General features: G+C 39.2%; 1 protein-coding gene across 1 annotated transcript in view; it reads left to right on the top strand.

Annotated features, from left to right (window-relative positions):
- Positions 1-14,338, top strand: part of NBAS (NBAS subunit of NRZ tethering complex) — a 357,350-nt gene that overhangs the window by 96,848 nt on the left and 246,164 nt on the right. The window contains exons 20-21 of the mRNA XM_024119119.3: positions 5,188-5,292; positions 5,658-5,794. Of these exons, the coding sequence (XP_023974887.1) occupies positions 5,188-5,292; positions 5,658-5,794 (242 nt within the window). The remainder of the gene's footprint in view (positions 1-5,187; positions 5,293-5,657; positions 5,795-14,338) is intronic.

The following is a 14,338-nucleotide window of genomic DNA, read 5'->3' as shown; positions in this document are numbered from 1 at the left end:
TGTCTGCTGATGGGTGGGGCTGGGTTCCCTCCCTGTTGGTTGTTTGGCCTGAGGCGACCCAACACTGGAACCTACCTGGGCTCTTGGGTGGGGCTAATGGTGGACTCTGGGAGGGCTCCCGCCAAGGAGTACTTTCCAGAACTTCTGCTGCCAGTGTCCTTGTCCCCACGGTATGCCGCAGCCATCCCCTGCCTCTGCAGGAGACCCTCCAACACTAGCAGGTAGGTCTGGTTCAGTCTCTTATGGGGTCACTGCCCCTTCCCCTGGGTCCCGATGCGCACACTACTTTGTGTGTGCCCTCCAAGAGTGGAGTCTCTGTTTCCCCCAGCCCTGTTGAAGTCTTGCAGTCAAATCCCACTAGCCTTCAAAGTCTGATTCTCTAGGGATTCCCCCTCCTGTTGCCAGACCCCCAGGTTGGGAAGCCTGACCCTGGGAGGGGCTCAGAACCTTCACTCCAGTGGGTGGACTTCTGTGGTATAAATGTTCTCCAGTTTGTGAGTCACCCACCCAGTGGTCATGGGATTTGATTTTATTGTGATTGTGCCCCTCCTGCCATCTCATTGTGGCTTCTCCTTTGTCTTTGGATGTGGGGTATCTTTTTTGGTGAGTTCCAGTGTCTTTCTGTCGATGCTTGTTCAGCAGTTTGTTGTGATTCCGGTGCTCTCGCAAGAGGGAGTCACCTCATAAACTTTTAAGCACCCTACCAATGTCAGTTAATAACAGTAATAAAGTTATTTGACAAGGGCTGCTGTTCGTCAAACATTTGGAACTTTTGGGGGGATGTAAATGTGATAGTGTATTTGATAAGTAATTTAAATAAGACTGACATTCATTACCATTTTAAGACCTTAAGTAGAAGTGATTCACATTGTAAACTCTGGGCAACGTTTTCTTCATAGGCTGTTTCACATTGGGTGACTATAACCTCCCATGTTTTCTTAAGCAGTTTTCATTTTCTTGATATTCACAGTTTCTACATGTGATGATTACTGATGACTTTTTGCCCATCCTATGGACATAAATGAAAGAATCGCTTTGCTTGTAATAAATAGCAAAAGCTTTCTTTCAAATAATTGCTTGTTTCTGTTTCTGCAGAAACCAATGTAATAAAATCAAAATAGGAGAAGGTACTTCTTCACTACATGAAATTTAAAAAAATACACAGATTTGGGTTTTCTTTTTTTCTCACAGATTTACACTACTTGGTGAAATGGACATTGACAGTATGTCCTACGAGGAGCTTTCCCCACCTGATGAAGAGCCTGCTGAGAAGAAGAAGGAGAAGGAGCTCAGGAAGAGACAAGAACTACTTAAATTAGTGAACTTTTCAAAGTAAATGATTTATTACTGTTCATTTGGTAATTTCTTTAAAATAACTAGTAATCTAAGTGTGTTCTTTACTAGTGACGACTGCTGTACATTATTTCGTCAAGTTAAATCAAGTGCATTTAGTATTGTTTTACCCTTGTGCTTTTGTGTACTGTTCCATGAATTTGAGGCATAATGGAATATTGATCATTTTCATTCTATTTTAGATCTTAGAGAAATGTGCTTGTAGGTAAATATAAGTGGCCTAATACAGTTGTTCAAAACAGGTTAACACTGGAACAAAAGGAGCTTTGCCGCTGTAGATTGAAATTATTAACCTACTTAGATCGACTCGCAACCTATGAGGTAAGGAGTAGTTTTTTTTTTTTTTTTTTTTTTAACATCTTTATTGGAGTATAACTGTTTTACAATAGTGTGTTAGTTTCTCCTTTACAACAAAGTGAATCAGTTATACATATACATATGTTCCCATATCTCTTCCCTCTTGCGTCTCCCTCCCTCCCACCCTCCCTATCCCACCCCTCTAGGTGGTCACAAACCACCTAGCTGATCTCCCTGTGCTATGTGGCTGCTTCCCGCTAGCTGTCTGTTTTACCTGTGGTAGTGCATATATGTCCCTGCCACTCTCTCACTTCGTCACAGCTTACCCTTCCCCCTCCCCATGTCCTCAAGTCCATGCTCTAGTAGGTCTGTGTTTTATTCCCGTAGGAGTAGTTTTCATCAAACCAGTTATGTTCATTTGATCTGTCATTATAAATGCTGAGGCTGCCTTCATAGCTGATATTCTTGGTCTTTAGAACTATTTATGTGGGAAAAATTCATTTTGTATAGAAGCAGGTTCTCTTATACATCAGTGTTTGTAAAATTTAGAGGTTCGTGAAAGGCCAGAAGTTGCATTGTTAGTCTAGGGAGTAGAAATGCGTTAGCCATCTCAGAGCATCTATGTTTCCTAGATTCATGATCCTTTTCATTTACTTTTATTTTACATTTAAACTTTAGGTTATGGCATATAGCTGTCTATAGTACCAAATTCAGTATACACTGGGTTTTAATAATCCTAATATGAATATTTTTGACTTGTTTAATTTTAATGATTTATTAGTGGTTTGAATTTAGTTGGTTAAACTTTGATCCTAATTACGGCCAGAGTTAGACACTTGAACTTAAAGCATACTTCAGAATTGTTTCTTCGGGACCACAAACACAAATATCCCATCTTGGGCATGTCAGTAGCACTCTGTATCATGAGATTTAGGTATTGTTAAAGGCGTGAGAGGCGTTTCATAAAATAGACATAGTTTAGATTGCTTTTTCACATGACCCTCATGGCTTACGTTACCCAGGATTTAGTATAAATTTCCCAGCTTTGAAGTTTGACTACATTTGCAGTTTACTTCCTCCATCTGTCTCAGCCTCCCTTCTGTGGGCACACCGTGGCTTTTGGTATTGGCGCATAGTAGGGACTCAGTAAACATCACATCTGATAACGTGATGCCCGTCCCCATAGTAATGGAGGTACTTAGTACTTGTGATGCCTGCAGGCAAATAAAAGCATTTGATTCTCCAGCTGTTAATATAATAGAATGTTTTCAAACAAAATACCGGTGACAAAAGAGGACTATTTCTCTGGTTATTAGTAAACATGGTAATTAGTATATCACTTCATACAAACAAGTTACAAAACATTCCTAATAGTTTTATCTGTAGTACAACTAGTTTGACTGTTGGATGGTCATGTTATTTTAAAGCATATCCTTTTATTATGTCTGAGTTCTGTGATATTGACATAATATATAAAAGCATATTGTGAATTACTGATATTGGTACAGATATAGTTAATTATATTTTATACTTAGCTTTAGTTTCACTGATGAGATCTTAAAAAGAAAAAGTTCCATAAAATATTCAGAGTTTCACGTTCCAGTTAATTTTATTTTTTTATTTTTTAGTTATTGAATTGCTATTTCCTATTTGACAGTAGTAAGTGCATTTATTATTACATGGTAATAGTGAAATTTAAAGTATTTGTTGAGCCCACAAAAATGGCATTAAGTTAAGCTTTTGAAAAGTAGGTGAAGTTGATGAACTTGGCCATTAAAACTTAGAAACAAAGATATTCTGATACAGTGACTAACCAGCTAGATAGTGGTAGAGATAGGCATTGCATTTTAATCGTAGGGCATGGCTTATTTTATTAATTCTGTGATAAATTAGATAAAAATGGATTTATTTAAATTTTACACGAGTTCCTACTGTATGCCAAATATTATGCCAGTGCTGGTGGTAGAGAGATGAACAAGGAATAGTCCTTGTGGAGTCCTCATTATATGGGCAATAAGTGATGATAATGAAGATATGAAGAATTGATGAGGGAGCATAATGGAGCAAAACATTAAATTTTTCCTGGGGATGTCCAAGAAGACTCTATGTAGGAAGTGATAGTTCAACTAGTCCTTAAGAAAAGGGAGGCTGACTTAGGGGGCTCTGGGACTACTATGCAGGGGGAGGGTGGGATGCAAGCATAGAAGCTCCAGAAGGGTAAGGGTCTTGTCTTGTTTGCTGCAGTATCACCAGAGCTCAGAACGAGACCTGGCTTGTTGAGGAGCTCAGGAAATATTTGAAGAAACCGGTAGTTAAGAGAATACCTTAAAAAATACCACCATATTTGTTGGGGACTTACTGTTTGCCAGCCAGTGTCTTAGGTACTTAATTCAGATTATTTCTTGACAGCCCTTTGAGGCAGGTATTGTTATCCTCTCAGTTTTATGGATGTGAGGCTTAGAGAAGGTAAGTATTTTGTTTAAATAAATAGGAAGCAAGAACCTCCTCTGAACATCCTCTTTCTTCCCTCTTTCCTATCTCAGTAAGTTAATGCAGTTAACAAATATTTATTGGCTGTTTATTATGTGAAAGCCAGCATGCTAGGTATGTGGGGTTCAGCATAAACACAAGAGAAATGAGCCTGAAGTCACCCACTGTAGTGGGGAGATGTACACTTGCCATTGCCATGGCTAACTCCTGTTTATTCTCTATGTTTCAGCTTTGGCGTCCCTTCTGGGAGGCCTTCCCTGTCCTCCCAGGACTAGTTTTAGCACCCTTCCTCTGGGTTTCCCTTTACCTGTTCTTACTGCTTGTTCGTCTTCCCTACTAGATTTTGAGCTACTTGGAGAGCAGGGAAGCTGTATTATTGTTCATTGTATCACCACTGCCTATCACAGTGCCCCTTGCACATTATTGACACCTAATAGATATCTGATTAAAGAATGAATGGGGCTTCCCTGGTGGCGCAGTGGTTGAGAGTCCGCCTGCCGATGCAGGGGACACGGGTTCGTGCCCCGGTCCGGGAAGATCCCACATGCCGCGGAGCGGCTGGGCCCGTGAGCCATGGCCGCTGAGCCTGCGCGTCCGGAGCCTGTGCTCCGCAAACAAACAAACAAACAAACAAACAAAAAACAAAAAAAAAGAATGAATGGTTCAATCTGCAATTTACATAGATCACTCCAGTAGCAGTAAAGTTAATCTAAAGTTCTCACACAGATATGACGGGTGCCCATAGTACATGGCCATGTATAACTGTTGCTTATTTGTTTGTACCAGGTGGTGGATTTTGGTTGTCCTACTGTAATTTTACTGCCTATTTCATTTACTTCTGGATTTTTTTTGTTAATTAACATCATTTATAAATATAACCATTTTCCAAATAAAGACAAGAATACAGATGTAGTACTTTAGTTAACAGTTGAGAGTTTAATTAATTCAGGCCTTATTTATTTAGGTAGGCAGAGTTGTAATGGTTTTTAATATTTTCTTGTCACCCATATTTAAAAGCCTTTCAATTAAATCACTGTTTCCCCTCAGGAAATCCTCAGAGTGCCTCATGCATCTGAACAGAGATATGATGCTGAATTCTTTAAGAAGTTCAGAAATCAGAATATTGTTCTCTCAGCAAGAAGTTATGCTCGGGTAATTTCTTTTTTGTAAATAAAACAATTATAGTTATTAACACTTTCTAAGTCTTTGAGCCATGCAGTTAATGTTATTGCATGCATATATCATTACATTTCCTTTTTGTGTTGTACTACAGTAATGTAGAGAAAATAGAATCATGTTAAAAAATTTTTTATTCATCATTCTGAGTTCTAAAAATAATTTTTAGAGCATTAGGTTGAGAAAAGTGATACAGACCTGGAAAAATCAGGAATCTTTCAAAGCACTTCATATCAGAACTGCATACAAAAGTTAATTTTAAGGTTTTGAATGTTGTCATACAAAATCACTCCTTTATTTCTAAGGTTCACGTTAGAAACTTGCCCTTGCCTTCTGTACAGGAAAGTAATGTACAAGCCCTAGAAATTCTGTTCACTTTCCATGGATCTGACCTGCTTCCTCATCGCCTTGTGATTCTCTCCAATTTCCCAGAGACCACTTCTCCACATGAATATTCCGTTTTGCTCCCTGAAGCTTGGTATGTACTATGTTCACTGAATTTTACCTTTTTTGTAAGTAACAATTTTTGTTTCATGCTAAACATCTTAAATTAAAAAAAATTTAAAATGTAAACTATTTAAACTTTTTTTTCTGATTATAAAATTATTTCTAACTTATTTTTAAGTGATCCTGAGGCCAAACCAAAATGTGTCTAGCATAATAGGATTACTGTAACATACGGACTGTGAACTTTCCTTTTTTTTGAAAGTCTTCTGCTACTAAAAAAAAAAAGAAAAGGAAGTCTCCTAGCTTTATGGCTATGTACTCAATGTATACTGTTTTATGGTTAAGAACAGTTTTTAGGATAACAATGTCTGTTTGAATTAGTTGTATCTTTTAGAAATTGAAGTGTAGTTCTGACAATATTAGGTTGTAGGTCCAGGGAACCCAGGAATGTCCTGGGGATCCTGCTTTTCTCAACAACCTTTTCTCCCTATGAAATTCCAGAGGCACAAAGACAGATGGGAAATCAAAGTACCTCTTTCCTATTATACTAATGCTCCTTATCTCAGTTGAAGGCTTCTTGATAATTGGGTTGTGACATGTGACATAGACTCTTAAGACCAGTGGAACCATTAAGACCCAGTTGTACCATCTGGTGGGCTTCCAAAGGCCAGAACATCACTTCCTGAGAACGAAGAAAAGAGAATATACAGTTGACCCTTGAACAACACGGGTTCAAACTGTGCAGTTCCACTCACACATGGACTGTTTTCAGTAGTAAATACTACAAGATGACATGATCCTCAGTGGGCTGAATCTGAGGATGTGGAGCTGTGTGTACAGAGGATCCATGTGCATGGAGGGCTGACTGTAAGTTATATAGGGGTTTTTGACTGCATGGAGGGTTGACACCCTTATCTTCCCTATTGTTCCAGACTCAGCTGTGTTTGCCTCAGTGTGTAGCCCAGAGGTGGGCAGGTCATCAGCCCCAGGCCTGAATGCCACCTGGGAGTAGTAGCATACCTTGCTTCTGTCTGACCACATAGAGGCAGAAGGCAAGAATATGTCCATTTGTGAGACCTTTTATATCCGGTAAAGTAGCCCACTAGTAGATGTGGCTCAGTCATTAATTGCATCCTTTCTGAATTTGTTTGCCCAATCTTAAAAAGCGTTGAGAGTCCCTGTCTCGCTTACTCATGTTGCATACTTTTAGTAACAGGTGAGTTGATCTGTATGAAATCTGCTTGTAAACTATAAAATACACTGTAAGGGATTATGACGGCTCTGACTGAAATCATTGTTACAGACGCTAGCTACTGGCAACTTACAGTGTTATGGGATGTGATGGAAAATATTGCATATTTTTAGTAATAGGTGGATTGATCTGTATGAAATCTGCTTGTAAACTATAAAATACACTGTAAGGGATTATGATGGCTCTGACTGAAATCATTGTTACAGACGCTAGCTACTGGCAACTTACAGTGTTATGGGATGTTGGGAACTGGGGATCATTTGGCTTCCTCATTCCTCCTCTGCACCTCCCCTGCATAGTTGTAGGCTTAGGTGTTGACAATAATGACCAGCATTTATACAGTAATGACTATGCATTTGGCACATACTTACATCCGGTTTCCCAACACTTTTGGTATTATCTCTGTTATTATAGAAAGCTGAGATTTACAGAGGTTTAATAGCATATTAAACTTTATGTAAGTGCAGCCAGGATTTGAGCCTATTTTTATTTAGAGTTGTAAGTCAGTAAGCTCTAAAAATAGAAGTTATAAACTCCCTATTTTGCATTACTGTTAGTACTAAAATGTAATTCTTTGTTATGATAAAAGTGAGCAAAAAGAAAAAAGCTTGGGATGTACCTTTCAAGCAGTTTCTTTTAGATTTGAATACTGATAAGTAAATGCAGTCTATAAATATGTATTTATAAATATTTCAGAATATAATTCATTTATTTTCTGCCTATTTGCAAAATAGATCTAATCTGAATGGAAATGACCTTTTCTACTGTACATTGTTATTATAGAGAAAAGTGCCACTGTCTTAATGTTTTTTCTAAAGGTAATTTCTCCTTAGATTTGAACTCATTTATTTGCATTGTCTTCTGATGATTGCTTAGATAAACGTTGGATTTTAACCTGAAATTTCAGAATTGGTTTTTAGAATAGTTTTACAATGCCCAATGCTATATGTTATCTTTGAAAGCCCTATCTCTGGTTCCTTTATGGTGGCTGTCATAACTGATTTAAATGGCAGTAAATACTTTGGGTATATCATTGCAGCAGAGGGTAATTAGATGTTATGTCTAATCTTTCTTGTGGGATGTGTTGCTTAGACAAACTTGGAAAAGACTGATTTCTTGTGAGTCTTTAAGTTATATAATCATTTTAAATATTTTGAGAAAATACAGATTTATTTTTTTGTTAATCTTTGTTTCTCAAGAAAGTCTTTCACATTGATTATATTTTTGCTATAGTTAGAAAGACAGAGAAAGAGCAATAGATTTTAATAGTAATGTCTTTTATGTGACTGCAAAGCAAAACCACAGTTATGTTTCAGGCATAGCCTCTTCTATGAGGTCTTCAGTAATTATTCCTTTCCCTATATTCTCATAATTATTTGTTCATTCTTGCAGTATAGCACTTTTTATTTTGTATTATAGTCAGTCATTTTTATTACTGCCTTTCTCCCCCTTGTTCTTTTCTTTAATAAACACCCAGCCTTAAACTCACTAACTTCAGGATGGAGGCCATCTCTTCCTGAGTTTTGGATCCTCAGGGCCCAGGTGTTTGTGTAGTGGTTCTCTAAAGTAGTTTGTTAACTGGATAAATTAGGTCCATTTTATGCCCATTTACAAAAGAGATGAAAAGATGTCCTGAAGGGATTGCAACAGAATATGCTTTCACTTATTAACAAGGGAGGTATCCAGGTAATGTTTCTCCAAGGCTCCCACCGCCTTAAAGATTCAGTTGCTATTTTAGCCCATAGTTGAAGCCTGTACTCTTTTACCCTGTTCAAAGTTTTACTCTAATGGACGTGGAGATCCATAAGATACAATCGTAGGACTTATTTCCCTTTTTTAGGAAATATATTTTTTGAGTACTTGCTATTCATTTTCAAATCACTTGGAAGCTTTGGGTCAGATGGACACAAAGTGTCTGATTGTTGGAATGTAAACACCCCTCACCGTTTGACCGAGCCCCTTCTGCCTGTCTGGCGCTATGGTAGGGGTCTTGAAATGAGTGAACACAGTTCCTCTTCAGCAGGAGTCATCAGATATGGTTTACACAGGAACAGAAGTTCCTGCTTGCAGAATCATGCTTTCAAAGTGAGGAAGAGATGAGTTGAAAGGACTCTAAATCTGCAGCCTTTTTTGCGTCCTCTCTTTTTCTCCTCAGTTACAATGTTTGCCAGCTCCTGAAATGATCTTTCCACTTCCTTGTTTACTGCCTCAGACAGCTGTAGAACTTTCTGTGTGCATGCCTTGTTTTTCTGTGAGCGTATACATTGCTCAGTGGTAGAGCCTATATTTCATCCTGCTTTATCTTCTCTTCAGCCCACCAACTTGTATTTTTCAAGTAATAGTGACTTTTTAATTATCTGTTGAATTGATTAGAAACAAGTCACTAAGCTCTAAATGGACAGCCCCCAAACGCAGAAGGACCGCGTAGCTCCCCGCTGCCTTCAGCTTGCTGTTGGGACACTTGGTACAGTGCCCTGCTCTCTCCGCTCTGCCGCACTGGCAGTCCCACAAGCGTGCCAGGCCTTCCCACCCCGCCCCGCTTAGGGCTTTTCAAGGTTAGTGTGCTCCCGCTGGGTGTGTCCTCCTGGATCTTCACATGACTTGGTCTCTGCTCAAAGGCTCCCTCTTCAAGAAGGCCTTCCTCAACCACTCTTCCCCATTGCTTCCACTCCCTCCTCTCTCTTTGCCCTTATCTGAGTTTTCTTTTCTTCTGGCACTTACACCTAACATATTATATGGTTATTTATTTGTCTCCTCCAGTTTATCTATCTTCCTTGGCCATTCTATTTAGAATTTTACCCTCACTTTATTTTTATTAATTTATTTTAGAGTCATCCATTATAATTATGAAATTATCCATTTTATACACATCAGTGTCTACATGTCAATCCCAATCTCCCAATTCATCCCACCACCGCCCGCCCCGCCCCCCCCGCCCCGGCTCCTCTCTCTTTGCCCTTATCTGAGTTTTCTTTTCTTCTGGCACTTACACCTAACATATTATATGGTTATTTATTTGTCTCCTCCAGTTTATCTATCTTCCTTGGCCATTCTATTTAGAATTTTACCCTCACTTTATTTTTATTAATTTATTTTAGAGTCATCCATTATAATTATGAAATTATCCATTTTATACACATCAGTGTCTACATGTCAATCCCAATCTCCCAATTCATCCCACCACCGCCCGCCCCGCCCCCCCGCCCGCTGCTTTCCCCCCTTGGTGTCCATACGTTTGTTCTCTACATCTGTGTCTCTATTTCTGCCCTGCAAACCAGTTCATCTGTACCATTTTTCTAGGTTCCACATATATGTGTTAATATACGATATTTGTTTTTTTCTTTCTGACTTTCTTCACTCTGTATGACAGTTTTTAGGTCCATCCACATCTCTACAAATGACCCAATTTCGTTCCTTTTTATGGCTGAGTAATATTCCATTGTATATATGTACCATTTCTTCTTTATCCATTTGTCTGTCGATAGGCATTTAGGTTGCTTCCATGACCTGGCTGTTGTAAATAGTGCTGCAGTGAACATTGGGGTGCATGTGTCTTTTTGAATTATGGGTTTCTCTGGGTATATGCCCAGTAGTGCTGTATGTCTTCTTTGGAGAAATGTCTATTTAGGTCTTCTACCCATTTTTGGATTGGGTTGTTTGTTTTTTTAATATTGAGCTGCATGAGCTGTTTATGTATTTTGGAGATTAATCCTTTGTCCATTGATTCGTTTGCATATATTTTCTCCCATTCTGAAGGTTGTCTTTTTGTCTTGTTTGTACTTTCCTTTGCTTTGCAAAAGCTTTTAAGTTTCATTAGGTCCCATTTGTTTATTTTTATTTCCATTACTCTAGGAGGTGGAACAAAAAAGATCTTGCTGTGATTTATGTCAAAGAGTGTTCTTCCTATGTTTTCCTCGAAGAGTTTTATAGTGTCTGGTCTTACATTTAGTTCTCTAATCCATTTTGAGTTTATTTTTGTGTGTTGTGTTAGGGAGTGTTCTAGTTTTATTCTTTTACATGTAGCTGTCCAGTTTTCCCAGCACCACTTATTGAAGAGACTGTCTTTTCTCTCTTACCCTCACTTTAAATCCTCCTTTCCTGCTTTATTTTCTTCCTAGCTTAGGTCAGCCAAATAGTTGACCTTTCACCTATTCTGTTTTGAGATGCCATTGGCAGAATGTTTACCTTGGCATTTTTTTTTAACATCTTTATTGGAGTATAATTGCCTTACGATGGTGTGTTAGTTTCTGCTTTATAACACAGTGAATCAGCTATACATATACATATATCCCCATATCTCCTCCCTCTTGTGTCTCCCTCCCACCCTCCCTATCCCACTCCTCTAGGTGGTCACAAAGCACTGAGCTGACCTCCTGTACTATGCGGCTGCTTCCCACTAGGTATCTATTCTACATTTGGTAGTGTATATATGTCCATGCCATCCTCTCACTTTGTCCCAGCTTACCCTTCCCCCTCCCCGTGTCCTCAAGTCCATTCTCTACGTCTGCGTCTTTATTCCTGTCCTGCCCCTAGGTTCTTCAGAACCATTCTTTATTTTTTAGATTCCATATATATGTGTGCCTTGGCTTTTTCGTGTGCGTGTGTGTGTGTGTGTGTGTGTGTGTGTGTGTTGTGTGGGCCTCTCACTGTTGTGCCCTCTCCTGTTGCGGAGCACAGGCTCTGGACACGCAGGCTCAGGGGCCATGGCTCACGGGCCTAGCCGCTCCGCGGCATGTGGGATCCTCCCGGACCGGAGCACGAACCCGTGTCCCCTGCATCGGCAGGCAGACTCTCAACCACTGCACCACCAGGGAAGCCCTGCCTTGGCTTTTAATGGAAGTTTGATTAACTAATTTTAATTGAACCAAATTTTATGATTATGATTTCTGGGAAACTTTGGTTTGTGTTTTTTTAGTGTTTTATATTGTCACTCTTAAATAATTGTATTTGACACTGATGAAATGGGACCAAGTTGTATAAAACTTTGAAATTATATTATGTCATAGGTGATACATCTTTTTGTTAGCTACCTAATTCTTTTACATGTAGCTGTCCAGTTTTCCCAGCACCACTTATTGAAGAGACTGTCTTTTCTCTCTTACCCTCACTTTAAATCCTCCTTTCCTGCTTTATTTTCTTCCTAGCTTAGGTCAGCCAAATAGTTGACCTTTCACCTATTCTGTTTTGAGATGCCATTGGCAGAATGTTTACCTTGGCATTTTTTTTTAACATCTTTATTGGAGTATAATTGCCTTACGATGGTGTGTTAGTTTCTGCTTTATAACACAGTGAATCAGCTATACATATACATATATCCCCATATCTCCTCCCTCTTGTGTCTCCCTCCCACCCTCCCTATCCCACTCCTCTAGGTGGTCACAAAGCACTGAGCTGACCTCCTGTACTATGCGGCTGCTTCCCACTAGGTATCTATTCTACATTTGGTAGTGTATATATGTCCATGCCATCCTCTCACTTTGTCCCAGCTTACCCTTCCCCCTCCCCGTGTCCTCAAGTCCATTCTCTACGTCTGCGTCTTTATTCCTGTCCTGCCCCTAGGTTCTTCAGAACCATTCTTTATTTTTTAGATTCCATATATATGTGTGCCTTGGCTTTTTCGTGTGCGTGTGTGTGTGTGTGTGTGTGTGTGTGTGTGTTGTGTGGGCCTCTCACTGTTGTGCCCTCTCCTGTTGCGGAGCACAGGCTCTGGACACGCAGGCTCAGGGGCCATGGCTCACGGGCCTAGCCGCTCCGCGGCATGTGGGATCCTCCCGGACCGGAGCACGAACCCGTGTCCCCTGCATCGGCAGGCAGACTCTCAACCACTGCACCACCAGGGAAGCCCTGCCTTGGCTTTTAATGGAAGTTTGATTAACTAATTTTAATTGAACCAAATTTTATGATTATGATTTCTGGGAAACTTTGGTTTGTGTTTTTTTAGTGTTTTATATTGTCACTCTTAAATAATTGTATTTGACACTGATGAAATGGGACCAAGTTGTATAAAACTTTGAAATTATATTATGTCATAGGTGATACATCTTTTTGTTAGCTACCTATCCTTAGTTTGTCATTGCTGTAAAACGTTTACATTTTATATTCTATTTGACTCTTAGTTTTAAAGTACAAAGGTGGCATTTCTTACCATCTTTGTTAACTTTGACAATTTGTGGTAATAGAGGGGTTTTTTTGGTGAAAGAAAGAGAAATACATTTTTTGACTTTTAGTATTTTTGATGCTTATAGTGTGTTTTAGAAAGTTTATTTAGATTTTTCATTTATGCCTTTTGTTTTATTGGAAAACCTTTCCAGAGTGATGAAAGCAGGCTAGTTTAAAAGGTTGTATTCAAAACAGTTGTCTGTTGAAATAATATAGCAGAGGGATTAAAAACACTGACTAGCTAGAGTCAAGTTGCCTAGATTTGTGATCTCGGACACGTTTTCTAACTGCACCTCAGTCTTCTCACCTGTAAAATGGGGATGATTATAGCACTTCATAGCATTGTGAGAATGACCGAGTTAATGTATATAAAACACTGGGAATGGTGCTTGGCACCAAGTCTTTGCTACTTAAGCATTAGGAATTATTATGAATGCAGAATCCCATGCTAAGGCCTTGGCCTTATATATGTTATATAATTATTATTTTAAACTTATTGGAATATTTTTATAGCTATGGAAAAGTTGCAAAGATAATACAGAAAGCTCCTGTACACCCCTCACCTTCCTTCCTCTTCCTTCTTGCATAATCGTAGCACATTTGTCAAAACTAAGAAATTACTGCTGGAATAGTCCTGCATATAACGTGACATATACATTCCTAAAAATCACTGCACTATGCAAAATACTGCAGTGAGAACCACAGGGCTTATGGGGAGGATAGGGTTAGTGGAACAAAGTTAGGAATGTAGTAACAATCATACTACAGTTTTACATATATTAAATGATTAAGAAACACGTAAATACTAAAATATGGCACTTTACCTTGACGAAGACCTGAAAACGACTGCTTATGGAAGTGAGTGTTGGAGCAGTTGCAGTTTGTGTGTTATTGGGAAGTGGAGGAGGGGGGTGATTAGAATTCCAGTACAAAGTTGTAGCCCCAGATGTGGACTGGAGTGGCTCCTGATACATTCTGGGAACTGAGGCTGCTGCTGGATGTTTGGGGAGTGTGTGTGCATATGCACACGTGAGCTGACGTGGCTTGGTTCAGCTGAGCGCAGTGTTCTACGCTCACCTAATGTTTCTTGTGGATAGAATTGGGCATCAGCAAACGTGAAATTTGTTATGCTGACGTTGTTCCCTAATATATTAATTTATTGGA

Source organism: Physeter macrocephalus, chromosome 12 (genome assembly GCF_002837175.3).
Source record: "Physeter macrocephalus isolate SW-GA chromosome 12, ASM283717v5, whole genome shotgun sequence".
In the NCBI taxonomy this organism is placed as follows: domain Eukaryota; kingdom Metazoa; phylum Chordata; class Mammalia; order Artiodactyla; family Physeteridae; genus Physeter; species Physeter macrocephalus.
Note: the sequence above shows the minus strand (reverse complement) of the source record. Positions and strands in the feature narration are given on the sequence as shown.